This window comes from Trichomycterus rosablanca, chromosome 3 (genome assembly GCF_030014385.1).
Source record: "Trichomycterus rosablanca isolate fTriRos1 chromosome 3, fTriRos1.hap1, whole genome shotgun sequence".
Lineage (NCBI taxonomy): Eukaryota > Metazoa > Chordata > Actinopteri > Siluriformes > Trichomycteridae > Trichomycterus > Trichomycterus rosablanca.
Genome location: NC_085990.1, coordinates 49,887,427 through 49,909,563, shown reverse-complemented (window position 1 = coordinate 49,909,563; position 22,137 = coordinate 49,887,427). Strand labels below are relative to the sequence as shown.

The following is a 22,137-nucleotide window of genomic DNA, read 5'->3' as shown; positions in this document are numbered from 1 at the left end:
TAGCGACAGCAACAATGGCGTTAGCTGGGGTCTCGTACGGAGCTTAATGCCGCATTTTTATCTTTTAAACTTCACCTGATTAAAATTTGAGCCAGTTTGCCGGTGATATTTTCAAAGCGCCTTTAAAAAGGTGAACTGTGTGATATTACGAGGTAAACGTGACGTTATAACGAAAAACGCTTAACGTGAAAAATAAAGTGTGAAGCTTTTTCAACTCCCCGAGCTGCATAAACACACGTGAAGTAAATCCAGCTAAACACAGATACACATTTTATTTTAGAGTAGATTTGATGTTTATTTCACACAGATAAATGTTCGTGTTGTGGAACTTTAATGATGTTTTATCGCTCGGGTCGAGCGCTGAGTAAATCGGCTATTTCAGCCGAGAGTCGCGGTGAAAGCGAAGCGCAAAACTCTTCTCACGTCAATGAACTAAAGAAAACAACAACTGAGACAAACACGTCACGTCTTCTTATTACCAATTGTTAGATCGATGCTTTTTACATAAAAACAAACATCTGTAACAGCAGCACAAATGCTCGTATATAATCTACACACTCCGCCATGATATCACTACTCTTAACTTTCGTTAAGTAACGCCCACCGATGATGACGCTGCTTGGTTCTCAAAAACTGGTGGAAACGCGTGTCGGTTCTCTACAAAACACCAAGGTTCAGAGAAACCTGAACAGAACCGGTTCAAGAACCATGTTTTTTTTGGTGGAAAAGGGGTATGAGTGCATGAGCTGTTATTTGGTTCTATTAAACAGAACCTCTGAAACCTCTCAGTCTGGTTTATCAACAAGAACTTAAGAAACGCAAGCAGACGAGTTTGCACCAAACAGAACGACACCTCATGGAGGGCACTTATTTTGGTGCCACAACAATTAGTGTTTATAGAAAGCAGGTACTGTGTAAGACAGAGGTATTCAAACTGACTGACTGCACCATAAGGAGAAAGGTGAGAGTGCAAACAACTATTAGAGTGGAAAAACGAATAGAATTTGAGCTTTTGGGTGACCCAGAACTGTGCCACACGTATAGCTTTTCCATATTTGTAAATGTGTGTTTTATTTATAATTTTTCTTAGATTTTCTTTATTTTTACTGTTTTTTTTATTGTATTATTTATTATTTTTAGTGTCCTTGGGTGTTATGAAATGTGCTTTTTCAATAAAATGTTATTATATTTATTATTATTATTATTAATTTATAGAAATAATACCAACAAGCTTTAAAATCAGGTAAGGTTACGACCTAATGTGAGTCAGCAAATTTAACAGTGTTTTAGCATGTTAGCTATGGCTAACTTGTATTTTAAAAGTGAGGTCTGGTTTTGACTGCTTTGTACACCAATCAGACATAACATTATGACCACCTTCCTATTATTGTGTTGATCCCCCTTTTGCTGCCCCATACACAACAAACTGTGATGCCCTGTGTATTCTGACGCCTTTCTATCAGAACCAGCATGAACTTCTTTAGCAATCTGAACTACAGTAGCTTGTCTGTTGGATCGGACCACACGGGATAGTCGGTGTTATTCACTTCACCTGTCAGTGGTCATAATGTTATACCTGGCTGGTGTAATTGCAAATGAAATAATACTAGCAGACGAGCGATACGGCAGAATTCTTATTTTATGTGTTCATATTTCCAAATCAGATTTAGCAAGCCGAGCTATACTGATGCTAATAAATAATGAAGCGCTTCAGCAGTTTTAGAGATGCATTAAACCCTGAACTACCAGAAAGCTGTAGCACCAGCATTAGCAAGTCAGAGTAAAGAGTAAAGAGTAAAGAGTAAAGACTACATCAGTGCAGATCAAGAGAAGTGAGATCAAACCTCCGCTTAAAAAAATGCATCATGAAACCTTCAAGCAGGCGCAAAATACGACCCTGAAAGATTTCTCATCATGGACCAGGCATGACACCATTCCTGAACCTATAACCAGGCTGGACTAATCCCAGCAGGGCCTGTCAGACTGTGGGACCAAAAAAATTCCCATTTATCTGTCAGGCTCCACAAGCACCTACTTTTCCTGCCTCTCTTTCAGTCTAGCTTGAAATTCGATGATCCGCGGGGGCCTGAGGGATGTTGACAGCGGGACTGTAAAGAGACAGCGCTAAGATGGATGTGGAATCGTTACACCGGCCAGCTTCACTGTCTGGAGAGGAGACGGTCGTGATGGTCATTTAGTCTGAGCTCATCCATTCAGGAGCAACCGCTGTCAGCTTGTGGTTTAGATACCAACAAAGAAGCTGATTCTCTGTGTCTGTCTGAAAACCTGGTGATCTCTCTACATAGACGGAATTTACTTCATCCTACACTCCCCTGAGAAGAGGGCATGTCTAAATTCTTAGATTCCATGAAATGGTCCTCCTGAGGCGCCTTAATTTTGAGCGATAATCTGAGTGAATAACGAGGGAGCGTCCGATGTTTCTTTAGCAATTAAGTCAATCCCAGCATTCAGTGCGGCACAACTTTCCCCACAAAAAATTCACTCAGCACTGCAGTGACACTGACATGGTGGTGGTGTGTTAGTGTGTGTTGTGCTGGTATGTGTGGATAAGACACAGCAGCGCTGCTGGAGTTTTTAAACACCTCACTGTCACTGCTGGACTGAGAATCGTCCACCAACCAAAAACATCCAGCCAACAGCGCCCCGTGGGCAGCGTCCTGTGACCACTGATGAAGGTCTAGAAGATGACCAACTCAAACAGCAGCAATAGATGAGCGATCGTCTCTGACTTTACATCTACAAGGTGGACCAACTAGGTAGGAGTGTCTAATAGAGTGGACAGTGAGTGGATACGGTATTTAAAAACTCCAGCAGCGCATGTCAGTGTCACTGCAGTGCTGAGAATCATCCACCACCCAAATAATACCTGCTCTGTGGTGGTCCTGTGGGGGTCCTGACCATTGAAGAACAGCATGAAAGGGGGCTAACAAAGCATGCAGAGAAACAGATGGACTACAGTCAGTAATTGTAGAACTACAAAGTGCTTCTATATGGTAAGTGGAGCTGATAAAATGGACAGTGAGTGTAGAAACAAGGAGGTGGTTTTAATGTTATGGCTGATCGGTGTATATTTAGTGTATTATTACCAGTAGACAATATTCCAATAATACTGATTCAATGGAATGTAACTGGAAAGTGGTGTATGTGACAAGAAGTGCGTCAGTTACATTGTATGACACCCAAAACCCAGTTCTAGCTGATTTAGACCAGTTCCTGTTCTAGCTAGGAAAGCTCTGTTAATGCTGAAATCCTCTACTGTCCTACAAGCTCACTGATGGGAGTATACATAGAGATTATTTTCTTTCCTTTTTATCACATTCACAGATTCACCATGTGAGTCTCTGTCAGTGTGATTAAAACCCTTCTCTATTTCCAGTCTCTGAGCTATTTCATTAAGGATTTTCCACACTTTTATGACTATCAAACACCCTCATGCAACAGAAGTGAAGCCACAGGCCAGCAGCAGATGCTGCACATTTTAGTCCGGATCAGTCGAACCCAGGTTCATATTTCACTTTGCTGCAGTGTAATCAGACTGTTTAAAAGCATTTGTACTGTAAATCAGTTACCTTGAACACGAACATCTCTCGGCGCAGGATGGCGAGCGTGTTAAAGTCACCATCGCAGATGTTGGGTCTGGCGTTGGGGTGACTGGGTTTGTCCCCCGTGGGTAAACGAGGCGGTCTCGTCTGCCGGTCGTGTTTGCGTGGGTCTGACGGCGGGTGAGAACGTGGAGGTGGAGCTGTTGGTAACGACCTGGTAGGGTTGAGAGTCTTATCCGGAGGTCCTACAAAAAAAGGTAAAGATACACACCTACTATTTTAGACATTTATTAAGTACCTATTTCTATCCCAGTTTGACACTGCTGATTATTACCCACTTAGTGAAAGTGTTTGGACTAGAAGTACGTGAAGCTAGATTTGTAACTGCAGTTTATTTAGTGTCATTGGGCAGATTAATAATTGGAGAAAGAATCCCCACTGCATGAACATCATCAAGATTTACAGCAAAAAAAGCATGAAAAAAAAACTAAAAATAAAATACATATATTTACATACCTTTCACCCAGTGTGCTAGTTTAGACAGTTCTGGTGTTGTTATAGCTCAGAAAAAGAGGAAAGTATAATATTTAAATACCGCGGCACGGTGGCTTAGTGGGTAGCACTGTCGCCTCACAGCAAGAAGGTCCTGGGTTCGATCCCCAGGTGGGGCAGTCCGGGTCCTTTCTGTGCGGAGTTTGCATGTTCTCCCCGTGTCTGCGTGGGTTTCCTCCGGGAGCTCCGATTTCCTCCCACAGTCCAAAAACATGCAGTCAGGTTAATTGGAGACACTGAATTGCCCTGTGTATGTGTGTCTGCCCTGCGATGGACTGGCGTCCCGTCCAGGGTGTTACTGTTTGCCTTGCGCCCATTGAAAAGCTGGGATAGGCTCCAACACCCCCCCCCCCCCCCCCCTCATAAGAAAATGAATGAATAAATGAATTAGATAAATATGTGAATGGGGTCCTCTATTACACCAACTCACCACTGTTGAAATCTTGGGTTTGAATCTCAGCAGTGCTATTGGCTGGCAGGGCGTCCGCTAGCCCTTTTCGACCAAAATAACTCAGGTTTTTGAACTCATTCCATTCAAGTTTCTTAGAACCTTGGTGCTATTCTGAGAACTGACCCGTATTTGCACCAGTTTTTACTGGAACCAAGAATGTGCCATCAAAAAAAGGGCACTCCACAACGCATTATAGAAGTAAACAGTAGGAACAAGCTGCTGTTACAGATGTTTGTTTTTATCTAAAAAGCAAGCATGTTATTCCTGGATCAAATATTGATGATAAGCAGACGTTCTCTCTCCACTGCAGCATGACACGTCCATGAATATCGTCACGGTTTGTGCTGAAAAAACTACTGTTCTTTGGTTCCAGCTGGGAACAACTATTTCTGGTTCAAATTGTTTTTATTTTTGGTGAAAATGCTTTAAAATACAGGTTCAAAATTAGGTTTGCAAACTGCTATACACAGGGATCTTTGGCTATGTCTGGGGGGAAGAGGGAAGGATTTATGACTGAAGCCCTGCCATGGATTATTCCTGCCTAGTGCCCAGTGTTTTCCAAAGGACTCAGACTCACTGGACTCACCTGACCAAGATAAAACCAATTGATGAAAATGAAAAATGACCTGAACTACTCTGACATGCTAAAAGACCTGAATAAACAATCTGACCATATCTGAAACCACTTCTATTCCCAGACTGACCACACATTTTGGTGGGACCAGGGCTTAATACAGCGGTACCTTGAAACTCGACGTCAGTTGGTTCTGGGAGTGGAGTCGAGTTTTAAAGACGTTGAGTTTTAAGGTATTTTTTCCCATAAGGATGTATGGAAAACCTGTTAATGCGTTCCATGGTCCTTTGGAACTGCATATATTTTAGGCTAATGTAAAATAATGAGGTTGTTTTTGATACTTATACACTAAAAATAACACAAATATAATATAAAAACACTGAAGTACAATTAAAAACAGTTAAAACAATTTTTGTGCTTGCTGCAGCGCTCTAAGTTAACCTTGCCACTCAGCCAATGAGACAAAGTGTTTAATATGATGTGGTAAAAGCGACTCAGACTGTACAACGCTTAACATGAACAAAACTTAACTGAGGGATTTTATTAGTGGAGAGAACTTATGATCAGTAATAATTAAAAGAAGTTTAGTGCTCCTGTGTCATTCTTTTAATACATTAAACCACACTAAGCTTTCTTTTAACGATAAGTTTCAACAGTGACTGTTGGAAAAGCTGATTCTCACAATTTCTCTGAACCTCGAGCTGTAACACAAGTTTAAAAGTGAAACAGGGAGGAAAATCCAGATAAACACAGATACATGTGGAGTTTTCAGAGTGAATCTGATGGTTATTCCACACTAATGCAGATTCGTCTCATATTCGCACTTGGATGATGTTTTACCGAAACACTCAAGCCGAGCGCTGAACAAAACAGCAGTCGCACACACGTCAAGTTTAAGGGTACAAATTTCTTGACAAAGGGCGTCAACTTTCAAAGATTTTGAGTTCAGGGGACGTCGAGTTACAAGGTACCACTGTACTTGACCAGGGCTGCATATTATGAATCATAGACTTTTATACATTTTCCTCTACTCATTTTTCTTCCAACACACTTCTAATCATTACAAATGGGTATAAATACTGTATAAGTAACACAGACTACAGAGACCAGTAGAGGTCACGGTTTGTAGGGAAAGAGATGAGTACGTGAATAAAAACCATCATTCCAGCAGTCGTGCCCTGGAGGCTGGCTTAGACGATTAGAGCGACAGTTACCCATCTAGTTATCCAGGCCTTGTCTGATCAGCAGGGGGGAAGAGGGAGATTTCTGTCATTGACTGAAATAATCTCCTGAAATAGAGCGTGGATTAGAGGAGTGAGCAAATTTCACCGTTATATAAAGAGAGCAGATAGAAAAAAACCTTATTTATCAACCAATGGCTGAGCGGAGGGAACTAAACCGTCCCAGAAGTGATAAGAATAGGAATGAAACAGTTCCTAAACATCTTATTGCAATTTAGTTAAAAAAGGCAGGATTTTATATATTTGAGTGGCTTTTTTTGGTATTTTTGCAGATATATTCAACATTTGCTGGAGTTATGAAAACAATGATAGGATTTAGGAGCAGAAAACTGGAATTGTCAGATCTTAACCAATGAAAAAGTCAGTACAAGTTCCTTAATGTGGTGCCTGTGTAAAGCCACTGGGCGCTTATTCAAATCGCTGTTATGGTAATTAGAAGAATATTTCCAGCTTTTCTTCCTTTAGATATGGCATATCAGGTCTTACATTATACAGTCTAAGCCAGTGGTTCTCAAACTTTTTAGACCAAGTACCACCCATTATCAAACCAAAACTTCCAAGTACCACCTATGTTTCTCATCACAGAACCACATATGGCACACATTAATTAGGTGTGTGTGTATATATTAGTGGTGGGAATTATGGCTTCTTGAAGGGAGCCGGATCTTTTGGCTCGGTTCCTTTTAAAGAGCCGTTCAAAGAAATGGCTCTTCGTTCTTCGGGAGGCGCTACTGGGTAAACTATAAGACACCCCCGATATTAATATCAAATTTTGCTACCTTGCCTTAAATGAATTCCTAATTCAAACAACACTTAAACGAGAAAAAAAAGTTACTTCAAAAGGAAAAAAACTACAGGGAAGAGACACACTGTGATTGCATCGCATTAAGTTTCAGAACAATCCTCTCTTGTGCAGAGATGTGACTGTTTGTTTCTGCTTTAAAACATAAGCACCATGAAATAATCAGATTTAACACAATTAAACAAGTTTATAGTTTATTTCTCAATTATTTGCCATTATACTACTAGCTCTCTCTCTCTCTCTCTCTCTCTCTCTGTGTGTGTGTGTGTGTGTGTGTGTGTGTGTGTGTGTCGCTCTCCGTGATACTGAAAGTGTTTCGGATTTGAATATCGACAATAAACAGCTCTTATTACAATTTACGATTAATTCCCTCTACTGATGTGAAGCTGAATGGGTGGATTACAGTCTAGAACTGCACAGAAATAAAAGACTCGGTTCCTTTCGTTCATTTCAAAGATCCGTTCAATAGAATCGGATCGTTCGCGAACGACTCATCACTAGTATATCTGCAGTTACCACTGATCATTTCAGTGAGTGCGCCTGTTTAGCGGAGCAGCCTCGTGATGTCAGGAACGAGATCAGTGAGATTCAAATGCAGATCTGTCTCTGATAAAAGCGAGAGAGCTACTGATCACTTTACTGATAACTTTACTGAAATTTCGAGATGGAAACCGCGAACGTGAAGTATAGACGTAATGAAGTACGGTGGCTGCGTAGCCCCGAATATTTTTAAAAACACATTCGTTTTAATTAAACTGATTTTATTAAAACAGAATTATAAGAAGTTTGAAACAGATTTTATTAGTAATTTCCACATTTGTTTCATTTTTTTTTTTTTTTATAATTATTAAATTATTTATTTTTTCGGTGCATGTAATTACTTTTCCGAGATTATCTGGCGTACCACCTCGTGCTGCTTCACGTACCACCAGTGGTACGCGTACCACAGTTTGAGAACCACTGGTCTAAGCAATTGAGGGTTAAGGGTCTTGCTTAAGGGCCCATCAGTGTCAACCTGGCAGTGGTGGGGTTTGAACCAGCAACCTTCTGATTACTAGTCCAGTACCTTAACCATTAGGCTACAACTGCCCTGTATTACAGTCTAAGCAATTGAGGGTTAAGGGTCTTGCTTAAGGGCCCATCAGTTGCAACCTGGCAGTGGTGGGGCTTGAACCAGCAACCTTCTGATTACTAGTCCAGTACCTTAACCATTAGGCTACAACTGCCCTGTATTACAGTCTAAGCAATTGAGGGTTAAGGGTCTTGCTTAAGGGCCCATCAGTTGCAACCTGGCAGTGGTGGGGCTTGAACCAGCAACCTTCTGATTACTAGTCCAGTACCTTAACCACTAGGCTACAGTTTCCCTATTTAAGGGTCGCCACAGCAGATCTGGTCCACACACCAGACCCGGCACTGGTTTTACGCAGGATGCCCTTCTTGACACAATCCACCTATTTCTAGCCGGCCTTGGGACTGCACTGAGAACGCACTGATAGGTGCACCTCACAACAGTTGGGCTGTTTTGGCCAAGACCCCCTCAAAAGACCACAGGACATTAGCCAATCATGTCCATGGAGTATAAAAAGCCCAATACATGCACAGCTGTCATAGTGCAATAATGAGGAGGAAAAAAATCATGTTGGACAGCAGTGGTCCTACAGTTTTCATATTTCCACTGATGGACAGGGTCAAAAGTGCTGACAAATAGGTGGAGCTGCAGACAGCAAAATTATGAGTATGTGGTAGGTAAACCTCAAACTAAATGTGTGTGTGGACGAGGAGGGTGGTCTCCTGCGTCAGACCTCATCCTGTGTGTATGCAGTCGTGACGTGTACAGAAGAAAGACTAGGAAAGAAACGAGAGGGGAACTACAGAAAAGGGAATGAGGGGTGGGGATCTGATCTAGCTTGGTAAAAGATGGTGGGGGGTGAGAGGAAGAGATGAAAGGACAGATTTACTTGAGAAGCAGTGGCACTTAAAGTCGTAAACTGTCCAGCTATTGCACAGCTAGTGCAATACATGAATATTTTGACACTAAGGGCGCACTCACATGAGAAGCATTTTGTCATGGAACAAAACTGTCGCTTTGTTCAGCGCTCGGCTTGAGCGGTGCGGTAAAACGTGATCAATGTGTGAATATGAGACGAATCTGCATTCGTATGGAATAACCGTCAGATCCAGTCTGAAAGCTCCACATGTATCTGTGTTTATCTGGATTTTCCTCACTGTTTCACTTTTAAACTTGTGTTATAAAAAATTAAAAATGACCTGAACTACCCTGACATGCTAAAAGACATGACTAAACAATGCGACTACACTTCTATTCCCAGGCTGAAAACACATATTTCGAAGGGACCAGGGCTGCATATTATGAATCGTAGCCTTTCATACACTTTCCTCTACTCATTCTACTTCCAGTACACCAGTATACTTGTGAAGCTGTGGCACTCAAAGTCGTAAAATATCCAGCTATTGTACAGCTAGTGCAACACATGAATATTTACTGACACTATGGGCGCACTCACATGAGACATGCTTTGTCATGGAACAAAACTCTCGCTTTGTTCAGCGCTCGGCTTGAGCGGTGCGGTAAAACGTCATCAAAGTGTGAATGTGAGACAAATATTCATTTGTGTGGAATAACCATCAGATCCAGTGTGAAAGCTCCACATGTAACATGTATCTGTGTTTATCTTGATTTTCCTCAGTTTCACTTTTAAACTTACAGTTACAGCTTTTTCATTTTAGACTTTTTTCGAGAGTCTAAAACAGTGGGTCCCCAACCTTCTTTGGACCATGGACTGGTTTTATATAAGATGTAATTTCATGGACTGGTGGGGGTGGGAGGATTTAAAATAAAATTATACAAGCATAATAAAAAGCACAAAGTGCAAAACAATACTGCTCACCAATGATGGAAAATCAGTGGGAACCCTAAGCTGTTTTTGCTCATTTTAGCTGACTTGGTATCACGTGACTGAAATAGCTACGTGTCAAATGTGTCAAGAAGAACAGACGGACGTTATTAAAAGAGAATCCGATTCTTCAAAATAAAATTCACATGAATTAAGGTATTATAGGAACAAGACAGGAACACTAAACTTCTCTTCATTATTACTGCTCATAAGCTTCTCTCCATTAAAGAAATTCCTCACTCGTTGTTTTAGTACAATAAGTCACGTTAAGTTTTGTTCGATTTGCCTGAGTTGCTTTTACAGTGTCATATCAAACAGTTTGTCTCATTGGAGGCGCTTTAAAGAGGTCAGCGGCAAACTGGGTCAAAGTTCAATCGGGTGAAAACATTGACACAGCCGGCGTAAAAACATTTTGCCGCTTCTTATGTGAGTGAGCAGAAAATACTTCTGGTTAAATTCTTGTTTTCTACAAGCTGAAATGTTTCCTCCTTCTGTCTTGTTTGTATTAATAATACTAGTGGATTTAGGGGACGTTTTAAAGCTATTTTTGGTGGATAGCACTGAAGTATTTCCTTTCCTTCCAGACACTTGGCTCCGGCGTTTTCCCCGCACTAACGATCTTAGCACACACACAACACAGGACTGACTGCTTCCGAGACTCTTACCATAAATCTTCTGGATTCCCTGCAGGTCGTCGTGAGGCAGTTTGAAGTTCTCCGTGTCCATGTACTGGTAGAAGGGGGCCATGATTGCTGTGGGGTCGTTGGAGTGCTCCAGGCCTAACGCGTGACCCAGCTCGTGTACAGCCACCAGGAACAGGTCATTCCCTACACACCGACACAGAGAGACACAGACATCAGACCACGACCCGGCCAAAGAGCCTGGGAACACTGAGACGACTTATATCCCAGCGTAAAAGTATCCATGGCGTATAAGTAAAAACGTATATCAGAAATGTCGTGGTAACCATAAAACCACAAAGAAAGAAACTTGCGTACTTTAAAGGTTTGTCAGTATTTCACACAGTGATGTTGTTATATATATAACATGATGTATATATATAATTTATGCATTTTCTCCCTTTTTCTACCTTTTAGCATGACCAGTTGACCGATCTGATTGAGGAGAACAAGGCTAACCCACGCCCCCTCCGACACGTGGGCAGCAGCCGTATGCATCTTATCACCTACACTTTGACGAGTGCAGTGCAGCTCAGCACTGTGTGCGGAGAGACACACCCTGACAGCACTCTTTTCCCGTCTCTGTGCAGGCGCCATCAATCAGCCAGCAGACGTCGTAATTGCATTAGTTATGAGAGAGACCCTATCCGGCTTAATCCCACCCCTATCTGAACAACAGGCCAATCGTTGTTCATGTCTCAGTCGGCTGGACGAGCTGAGACTCGATACGATGTATTCGAGATCCCAGCTCTGGTGTTCTAGCGTGTGTTTTTACAGCGGCGCCACCTGAGCGGCACAATTGAGATAGACACTTGCCGGTGCACTCTCAATGCCCGTCCCAAGAAAGAAAGAAATAAAGAAAAAATTACCTTGGAGCTCAACGTCTTTTAAACTCAACGCCACTCCCAGAACCGATTAACGCTGAGTTTCAAAGTACCGCTGTACTCGTTGTATAAATGGGCTCCAGAGTCTTTTACCCTAGTAAGTCATTGTAATTCACCACTAAGCTATTTCAGAACAGGAAATCTGGTGAAACCGCAGCTACTGATGGGAACCATTAGTGAATCGAGTGCCATCCCCGAACAAACCCACACATCAAATCGCTGCTGAGTGTCTCCCCTCTCTGATCACATGGGAGAACGTGCTCCAGCCCTGTAGTGGTATTACTGGGACCATGATTCCACATTAGGATAAACCGTGAGCCTAAAAAAAAAGCCTGTGTGGCTGGAGGCCAGGGCCCTGTCTCCATCCTGGTGCTGTGTGACACTAACCAGTGAGAGTTCAGGCACTGACCCGCCCGGCCACATCAGCCACTACAGAGCGCACATCGGTCCGACTCTTTCATTTTCCACTGTTTTTGTTTCTCCGTTTATAGCAGGAGCTCTTTCAGACTGCTGACACACACACTTCACCTTTGGTTCATCCTGATTCCTTTTCTCCTACATTCAGTTTGATTCTCTCACTTTGTCAGTTTTTGCTTTTTATGATAATAATAATAATATATAAGATACAGACTGCTCCTTAATCACAAATATCATCTGTAATGGAAGACTAGATTACCATAGAGTAATGTGGGACAGTGTTAGCCTTCTGGGTAGAACTTTGGGCCATTAATTAGAAGGTTATATGTTTTAATTTTGGCCACTGTTAGGGTCCTGAACCTGCCCTATATTAGTAAAGAAAGATTATCCATGTCTGTTTGTAGATGCCCAATTGGTTGATAGCACTATTAATAAAAAAAATTATTGTGGTAATTTAAAAATTAACATTACCAAGCTCTAATATAACACTACTATGGTATACCATACTGTAGAATACTTATTTAACTTATTTACAGTAGTAAACTGATATACACCAACTAGGCATAACATTATGACCACTGACAGGTGAAGTGACACACTGATTATCTCTTCGTCACGGCACCTGTTAGTGGGGGGGATATATTAGGCAGCATGTGAACATTTTATCCTCAAAGTTGATGTGGTAGAAGCAGGAAAAATGGGCGAGTTTTACAAGGGCCAAATTGTGATGGCTAGACGACTGGGTCAGAGCATCTCCAAAACTGCAGCTCTTGTGGTCAGTATCTATCAAAAGTGGTCCAAGGAAGGAACAGTGGTAAACCGGTGACAGGGTCATGGGCAGCCAAGGCTCATTGATGCACGTGGGGAGCGAAGGCTGGCCCGTGTGGTCCGATCCAACAGACGAGCTACTGTAGCTCAGACTGCTGAAGAAGTTAATGCTGGTTCTGATAGAAAGGTGTCAGAATACACAGTGCAGCACAGTTTGTTGTGTATGGGGCAGCAAAAGAAGGACCAACACAATATCAGAAAGGTGGTCATAATGTTTTGCATTATCAATGTATAACACTTTTAATGTTACAAATAAATACTGATACTTTTTTTATATAACATTTTACATTGTTTAGGTTTTCATCATATCGTATGGTAGATGGTATATCGCCACTCCTCTAAAGAATATCGAAATATTAGCTTTTTAATCATATCGTCCAGCCCTAGTACAAAAAGTGCAAAAAAAGCCGAAAACAAGGCGGCAGCCCTCACCCGTGTCCTTAAACAATCGGTTAATCTCCTGCACTGACTTCTCTTGACCCTGTGATTTGGGACGCTGCCACTGCTCATGTAATGTACGAGCCTCTCCACAGGGACCTTCAGACGCAGCAACAGCAGCAGGGTTGCGATGCGATGCTAACTCATGCCTGCAGGGCACTTACTAAATTACCAGCCCTCCAGAGGGAGAGCATTTCAAGGTAAAAAGAACAAGGCCGATGGCCTTACAAGATCTGCATTCAGAGCCCTGGAGCCGGCAGCTTCTCCCTCCCTGATCTGTACAGAACATGAATTTTTCAGTTATTTGTTCAGTCCTCCTCCCCGGTGTAGATCCAGAGGTGAGAGGGGAAGAGAACGAGTTCTGGAGAAGCAGATGAAAACCAGAGAGACTCGCTGCCATTAGCCAACATTCTCAAAACGTATGAATATTTATAGCTACTAAAGTACGACGTTCAAGAGCCTATTTTAGGCTTCAGGAGAAGTTCACTAGAGAACCCGGTACTAGAGTACACGCTCTCTCAGAATAGCAGAGCGTTTTAGCGTTCCAATAATACAATTCATTATAATTATGAATAAAGTAAATATTAACATGATCCAATGAATGTAATCACAAACTAATCATATCATCTGAAAATCATTAAGTCTACAAATTAGGATTTAAGCACTAAAAGATTCAGATTCAGAGCAGCACAGTGGTTCTGTAGGTAGCACTGTCTTCTCACAGCGGGCCGTGAGAAGGTCCTGGGTTTGATTACCAGGTAGAGAGGTCCAGGTCATTTCTGTGTGGAGTTTGCATGTTCTCCCCGTGTCTGTGTGGGTTTCATCCAGGAGCTCCGGTTTCCTCCCACAGTACAAAGACGTGCAAGTGGGGTGAATTAGAGATACTAAATTGTCCATGACTGTGTTTGACATTGAACTTGAACTGATGAATCATGGGTAAAGACTAACTACCGTTCCTGTCATGAATGTAACCAAAGTGTGTAAAACATGACGTTAAAATCCTAATAAATAAACAAACATAATGGGTCTGTCTGAAAATCTAGTGAGCTGCCTACTGCCTACCTGGGCAGCTGCCTCAGTAGAGAGGATTCTAAAAAGACATCGAACTCATAAGGCAGATTATTTAGACGCTCTACTTAGACAGCGATTATGCCACTGACTGTCCTGCCCAACCCAGCAGTTTTAGCTTATTAAGCAAACAGTTATCCTCAGGCCATTCAAACCGACGGGCTGAGGCGGCACAACCTGCTAGCACGCCAGTTAATGTCTCCCTCCATGTACCAAAAACGGTTAAACTGTCCCTGACGAGCCTGAATTTACAAATAAACGACACTTGTGCACCTTTATACAAAATTTATTTACATTTTAAAAGAACTCTGTTGGTTGCTCTGCATTAATCCACCGTATTTGTAAATTTCTTGTGAGAAAAGTTGTGCCGCACTGAATGCTGGAATTACCTTCACAGGTGAGGAAGCACACAGAGGGACTGTCTGAAACACACTGTAGATGCATTTTACGTCATCCTACACTCCTGAGAAGAGGGCATGTCTAAATTCTTAGATTCATTAACATGCTCCTACTGAGGCGCCTTAATTCCGAGTGATAATCTGATTGAATAATGAGGGAGCGTCCGACGCTTTCTTAGCAGTGAAGGCAATCCCAGCATTCAGTGCGGCACAACTTTTCTCACAAAAAAAAAAAAAAAAACGGCGGACGAATGAAATGTGGCGCAACCAACAGAGTTCTTTTCAAATGTAAATAAATTCTCATTGGTTTTTCATTTGTATAAAGGTGCACAAGTGTCGTTTATTTGTAAATTCAGGCACGTCAGGGACAGTTTAACCGTTTTCGGTACACGGAGGGAGACGTTAGCTGGCGTGCTAGCAGGTTGTGTCGCCTCAGCCGGTCGGTTTGAATGGCCTGAGGCTAACAGTGTTAGCTTAGTAAGCTAAAACTGCGATGACGTAATCAGTGTCTTAGCAGTGTGTCTAAATAATCTGCCTTATGAGTTTGATGTCTTATTAGAATCCTCTCTACTGAGGCAGCTGATCAGGTAGGTAGTAGGCAGCAAGGCAGCTCACTAGATTTTCAGACAGACCCAGAACTCCTCGTTATTCAGTCAGATTATCACTCAGAATTAAGGCAGCATTTAAGGCATCTAAGAATTTAGACATGCCGTCTTCTCGGAAGTGTGTAGGATGACAAAAATGCGTCTATGTAGATCACATAGGGCAGTTGTAGCCTAGCGGTTAAGGAACAGGACTAGTAAGCAGAAGGTCGCTGGTTCAAACCCCACCACTGACAGGTTGCCACTGTTGGGCCCTTGAGCAAGGCCCTTAACCCTGCAAACTGCAAGTAACTTTAGATGAAAGCGTCTGCTAAATGCCGAAAATGTAAATCACTTTTTTGGTTTTGCAGAACCTTGTTGTTGTGCAGCTATAAAAACACAGTACCATCATGTCAGTAATGTTTGCACACGTTTGCAGAAGATGATCCTACAGAGCTTTAAATTTCAGCCAATAGCAGCACCGATCACAAACACACATCCACATAACAACCGAATCTGCCGTCTAAGCATAATTAAAAATTCGGAGGTGGGAGTTCAGGCGTCCATAAAAAATTTAACACACGAGGCAGGAGCTCAGTTTACCGCGCCCTGATGTACTATTAATGGTTGTCATTGGATATGTGGGTGAACGTGTCCTGTTAATTTCGAGGCAGCCTCAGGTGTGACGGACGCTTACGAGAGAGTTCAGCGTGCTCACAGTGCTCGGTTTTAATTCGCTGCCTCCAGATGTGACACTACGGTCACATGACCTTATAAACCCTCGTGTGCCCTACAAACCGCCGCTGAGAGGAGACTCAGACATCTCATGATACTGTCTGCATGCCCCCGAGCAGGCAAACAAAAAAAGAATGGTACAAACACCATTTATAGAAAAAAACATCCAATAATCTTTATTTATATACTAAAAGTGTAAAGGCATTATTTAAAATTTCTCAAAATTTGGACAGAGGCATTCACCTCTCCTATTTAAATATGTATATATATATATATCCTTGTTTCTACACTCACTGTTCATTTTATACAATTACTGACTGTACTCCATCTTTTTTTCTGCATGCTTTTTTATTAGCAGTATCACTCTGTTCTTCAATGGTCAGGATCCCCACAGGACCACCACAAGAGTAGGTATTATTTACATGGTGGGTCATTCTCAGCACTGCAGTGACACTGACATGGTGGTGGTGTGTTAGTGTGTGTTGTGCTGGTATGTGCGGATCAGACACAGCAGCGCTGCTGGAGTTTTAAAACGCCTCACTGTCACTGCTGGCTGAGAATAGTCCACCAACCAAAATTATCTAACTAGGTAGGAGTGTCTAATAGAGTGGACAGTGAGTGGACACGGTATTTAAAAACTCTAGCAGCGCTGCTGTGTCTGATCCACTCATACCAACACAACACACACTAACACACCACCACCACGTCAGTGTCACTGCAGTGCTGGAAAATAAGATGGACTACAGTCAGTAATTGTAGAACTACAAAGTGCTCCTATATGGTAAATGGAGCTGATAAAATGGACAGTGAGTGTAGAAACAAGGAGGTGGTTTTAATATTAGACACTCCTACCTAGTCGGTCCACCTTGTAGATGTAAAGTCAGAGACGATCGCTCATCTATTGCTGCTGTTTGAGTCGGTCATCTTCTAGACCAGGGGTGTCAAACTCAAGGCCCGCCACGTCATTTGATCCGGCCCGCGAGAGCTTAAACGACTGTACGATTGTTGTGATGGTTCGAGTCGTTACAGAGACGCGCTTATAATTTAACGGGACTCCTGCGCCTTTAAACGGCAACCAGTGGCATCGTAGTCACGGCAACTAACTTTGACCTTCGCTGAGAAGCCATGTGACTTTTACGGCAAAAGAACACGGGTAGTAATGTAAACAATAATAATAAATATAAATAATTATCTTGTAATATAATACCGAAGCATCGTCTGTAAGTAGTGGCGTTTATATTCTCAGTTGTTAGTAAATGTTTAGTGAGTATATCACAGGGTTTTAGTTACAAATTTACCGTAATTAAATACTGTTGTTACGTTACTATAGCAATTAGTATCTTTACACAAAATGCTAACTCGTTAGCGCTATTTTACGTTTGGTTAAATCTCATATTGTACCAGATGTAACACTTGACTACAGCTGTGTGCTTTTACTGTATTAAGTTCTTTATTGTTTTTATTGTTTGTATTTTTACTTCATTTTGATGCACACAGTGTATCACACAGCTGGGAAGCAAATAAAACCGACTGTATTCTGAAGGGAGCTGTCTGTCTGTCTGTCTGTCTGTCTAGCTGAGCAAGGGGGATAAACTATTAGTGAGGGGAGAACAATTGTCTTAAAATACACTGTAAAAGCCTACATTAACTGCATCTCTCAAAATGCATGCTGATTTTGTGACCTGCAAAGTGACACATCCCGCTAGTAGATGATGTTAAGAAATATTTACACATAATCCCAAAATGTACAAGAAGATAAGTAAGAAAATTAAGCAGAAGGAGGAAATTTAAGGAAAATGAAAACAAGTTTGTGCTTCAGGAAGAGAAACCGGTGCATCTCTTGTGTTATGAGGCCGTGTCTGTGGTAAAGGAGGACAATATAAATGCAGAATTTAGCCTCCAAGAAAAACAACAGACTGCAATCACAGCAGAATACGTTACAATCGGCCCTTTGAGGGCCACAATAATGCTGATGTGGCCCTCAGTGAAAATGAGTTTGACACCCCTGTTCTACACCTTTATCAGTGGTCACAGGACGCTGCCCACGGGGCGCTGTTGGCTGGATATTTTTGGTTGGTGGACTATTCCCAGTGCATCCTTTCCCCCAATTTTCCTCCCAATCTAGTTATATTCAATTACCCAACTGCATTTTGCATCCTCTCCACTGATGTTGACTTCCACTTCTGACTGAGGAGAGCCGTGACTAACACACGGCCCCTCCGACATGTGTGCAGTAGCCGACTACACCTGCACAAGGCAACTTCAGAGCCACCAGATTCTTGTTTTTTGTAGCATTTCAGAAAATGTCCCAACTTTTACTAAGACGAGGCTTGTATTTGCAAACCTGCTGTATTGTTTCAGCAAACATGAAACATCTAGTGGGATTTTCTTAGCAATATGAGAGAGAAACAAAGTAAGAGCTGAGTAATCGGATTCCTTCATTACACTTGGTTCCTCTTAAGACAGATCAGGTTCTCAGTCTTGTTCGTGATGTAATGTGATGGTCTCTCTTCCCCGTCCACATTTCAGTTCCCCAAAGAGCAAGTTGCACTTTGGCTCATGATCTACTGAGCAAGCGAAGCCCACTTGCACATTTCCAATAAAGCAAACCTTAATCAATCGTTTTATTTCCTCAAGCATCTCAGACTACACAAGTTATTCCAGCAAAAAAAAAAAAAAAATCCACTACAGATCACGACATGGTTTCTTGGCACAGTATGTTTTGTATCTGATCTGAGGTGGCATTGCTGAAGGTCGGGGAGGATTAAGGGCAGAAGTCATCGATACATTCAAGTCCAGTCAGCGTGGCGAGGGCTGCTGCGCTGACGGAAGAGGTTGTTGCTCCCCACATGGAAAGCTAACGCTCGAGTCAGTGGGTGAGCGGCTATTTTGAGGGCTCGCCTGGTGGGTGACGGCAGGACGCTTCTTCCTTACGCTGCACAGGATACGGAGAAAATACAGCTCAGCACACAATTGTGTCTGTAGCCGTATGAAAAAAGACAGGAGCACATAAACACATCCAAACAGTCAAAACCTGATTCTAGCAACAGGCCTGAGAGCAATAACACAAAACTGTGCAACTACACTGATCAGCCATAACATTAAAACCACCTCCTTGTTTCTACACTCACTGTCCATTTCATCAGCTCCACTTACCATATGAAAGCACTTTGTAGTTCTACAATTACTGACTGTAGTCCATCTGTTTCTCTACATACTTTTTAAGCCTGCTTTCACTCTGTTCTTCAATGGTCAGGACTCTCCCAGGTCCACTACAGAGCAGGTATTATTTAGGTGGTGGATCATTCTCAGCACTGCAGTGACACTGACATGGTGGTGGTGTGTTAGTGTGTGTTGTGCTGGTATGAATACGGTGTCCACTCACTGTCCACTCTGTTAGACACTCCTACATAGTTGGTCCACCTTGCAGATGTAAAGTCAGAGACGATCGCTCATCTATTGCTGCTGTTTGAGTTGGTCATCTTCTAGACCTTCATCAGTGGTCACAGAACGCTGCCCACGGGGCGCTGTTGGCCGGATATTTTTGATTGGTGGACTACTCTCAGCAGTGACAGTGAGGTGTTTAAAAAGTCCATCAGCGCTGCCGTGTCTGATCCACTCATACCAGCACAACACACACTAACACACCACCAACATGTCAGTGTCACTGCAGTGCTGAGAAAGATCCACCACCTAAGTAATACCTGCTCTGTGGTGGTCCTGTGGGGGTCCTGACCATTAAAGAACAGCATGAAAGGGGGCTAATAAGGCATGTAGAGAAACAGATGGACTACAGTCAGTAATTGTAGAACTACAAAGTGCTTCTATATGGTAAGTGGAGCTGATAAAATTGACAGTGAGTGTAGAAACAAGGAGGTGGTTTTAATGTCATGGCTGATCGGTGTATATATGACAAATAAAGGCATTCTATTCTATTTTATTCTATTAACCATAAACTCCACATAGAAAGAACCCAGATCGCTTCACCTGGGAATCAAACCCAGGACCTTCTTGCTGTGAGGCAACATCACCGAGCCATCTTTCTGTAATTTATCTGTATTTTTGTGGGCGGTGTAAAATGTTTATTGGATGGATAAAGTTTATTTTAAAGATATTTGTAGACCAGTAACAGCACCTTAAAAGTCTATTCTGTAACATACTGGTATCCAGTGTAAGGATTTAAGAACAGTGGTGATGGGTTCTATTCATTTGCTACTACAGTTATACAGCTGTAACTGTTGTCTGTGTTGATATAGGATTAAGTTAGTTTCATTAATGCCTAGTTCACACTACACGATCTTTGCCCTGATTTTCGCTCGGCGACTGGTCGGCGCTGGATTGCCGGCTCAGGAGCAACTCGGCGTTCGCTCAGCGATCGAAACTCAGCTCTCAATCGCTATGTGTGAACTACTCAACAACTGGATCCAAGCGGCTCAAAGCGAGATTTCTAGCATGTCAGATATCTGGATCTGAGTTGCCCGACTGGCAGTGAGTGCTATGTCGAACAGCCAGTGAGAACGCAAGATACGGGGTGATGGGAAACGCAGGGGAGGAGTGTAAAAAGGTGGGACAGGGGAATAATATACTTTATATCAGAATACATCAGCACACACACGTTTTACAGTATTTCTGACCTTATCGTTCTCTACAAATCCACTCAGATTAATTTATTTTTCCTCTTTGATTTTACGCTGCACATCAGCGCACAAACTTAGATCGCTCGCTACTTGTTGACATGCATTTTTGGACGTGGTGTCATTAAGCCCCTCATCACTTCTCATGTTTGTTTTCATGACAAAACGTAGCTTGGGAGACCAGAGAAGCTCGCCTGCGATTCCAGTTGGTGATAGATGGTGTAGTGTGAAACCCCCTATCGCCGACCAGTCGTGTAGTGTGAAAGCCACACAAGCCATTACAAGAGATCCAGTTGTGTAGTGTGAACTGTACAGCGACCTGATGACTTGGAAAGTCATGTAGTGTGAACTTGGCATAACCAACCACAGTCTAGGCTTTACTTATTGTAGCTTATTTTTAACATTAGTTAAATCATTTTGTTTATTTTGTTCATGCTTTATGCATTCTTTTGTGAATGAAAAAAAAAACATGATGCTGAAATGTCCTGTTTCCTGCCTGGAATCCACACAGACTTTTGTAAAAGCTCTGGTGCCACTGAGCAAAACAACATTGAAGTGCATGAAATTCTTGCCCTTATATGTCTGAAAGTGTGGCACCACCACACCAGATAAGAAAGCAGCTCTGTATTCCTACTGCAGAGATATTAACAAAATTATAATAAAATAAATCCTAGATCTGTTGTGTTGCATTTCTAATAATCTGAAGTGCATTATTTCTCTCTTCTACTAGCTGTACTACAACTACTGACAAACAAAAGTTCAATATTACAGACTGCAGAGATGGAACAGATACAAATCCCCACAGACACACTTTAAATAAGCCTTAAATAAAAAGCAGTCCAAGTGGAATGGATGCTATAATAGTCACAGGTGTGTGTGTGTGTGTGTATGTGTGTGTGAATCTGTATTAGAGTGTTAATCTACTCTAAACTGCCAAGTGAGTGTGTGATTAATGTGCACACTCACTTGGCTGATTGACTGCAGCCCTTTCAAGAATACACAATGGATTTTAAAAAGTATTCAGACCCTTCTGGGAATACTGTGTTTAAAACATTTTGGCTAAAATTGCAGCTACAAGTGTACTTGGACAGGTCTCTGCAAGCTAACATGGTGCTGCCACCATCGTGTCTCACTGAAGGGATTATGTGCAATGCTGTTTGTCACCAGACATTGTGCTAGCTGTTCTACCCAAAGAATTCAAGTTGCCAAAGAACTTAACACTCCGTTTAGACTAGGGATGTCCCGATCCGATTTCAAAGATCGGAATCGGGGCCGATCAAGGCATTTTTTAACTGATCGGTATCGGTATTAAGGCCGATCCTAAACAGATCCTTCGTTTTACGTCAGCATGTCCGCTGTGTGGAAATACTTTAAAT

The 22,137-nt window shown here is 42.2% G+C and overlaps 1 protein-coding gene across 2 annotated transcripts in view; it reads right to left on the bottom strand.

Moving 5' to 3' along the window:
* The window catches only part of LOC134309946 (matrix metalloproteinase-16-like), a 106,023-nt gene that overhangs the window by 24,141 nt on the left and 59,745 nt on the right, over window positions 1-22,137 (bottom strand). For both annotated transcript variants that reach the window (XM_062991415.1, XM_062991416.1), the window contains 2 exons: window positions 10,764-10,925; window positions 3,591-3,808 (listed from right to left, as the gene is read on the bottom strand). In XM_062991415.1, coding sequence (XP_062847485.1) covers window positions 3,591-3,808; window positions 10,764-10,925 — 380 coding nt within the window. The remainder of the gene's footprint in view (window positions 1-3,590; window positions 3,809-10,763; window positions 10,926-22,137) is intronic.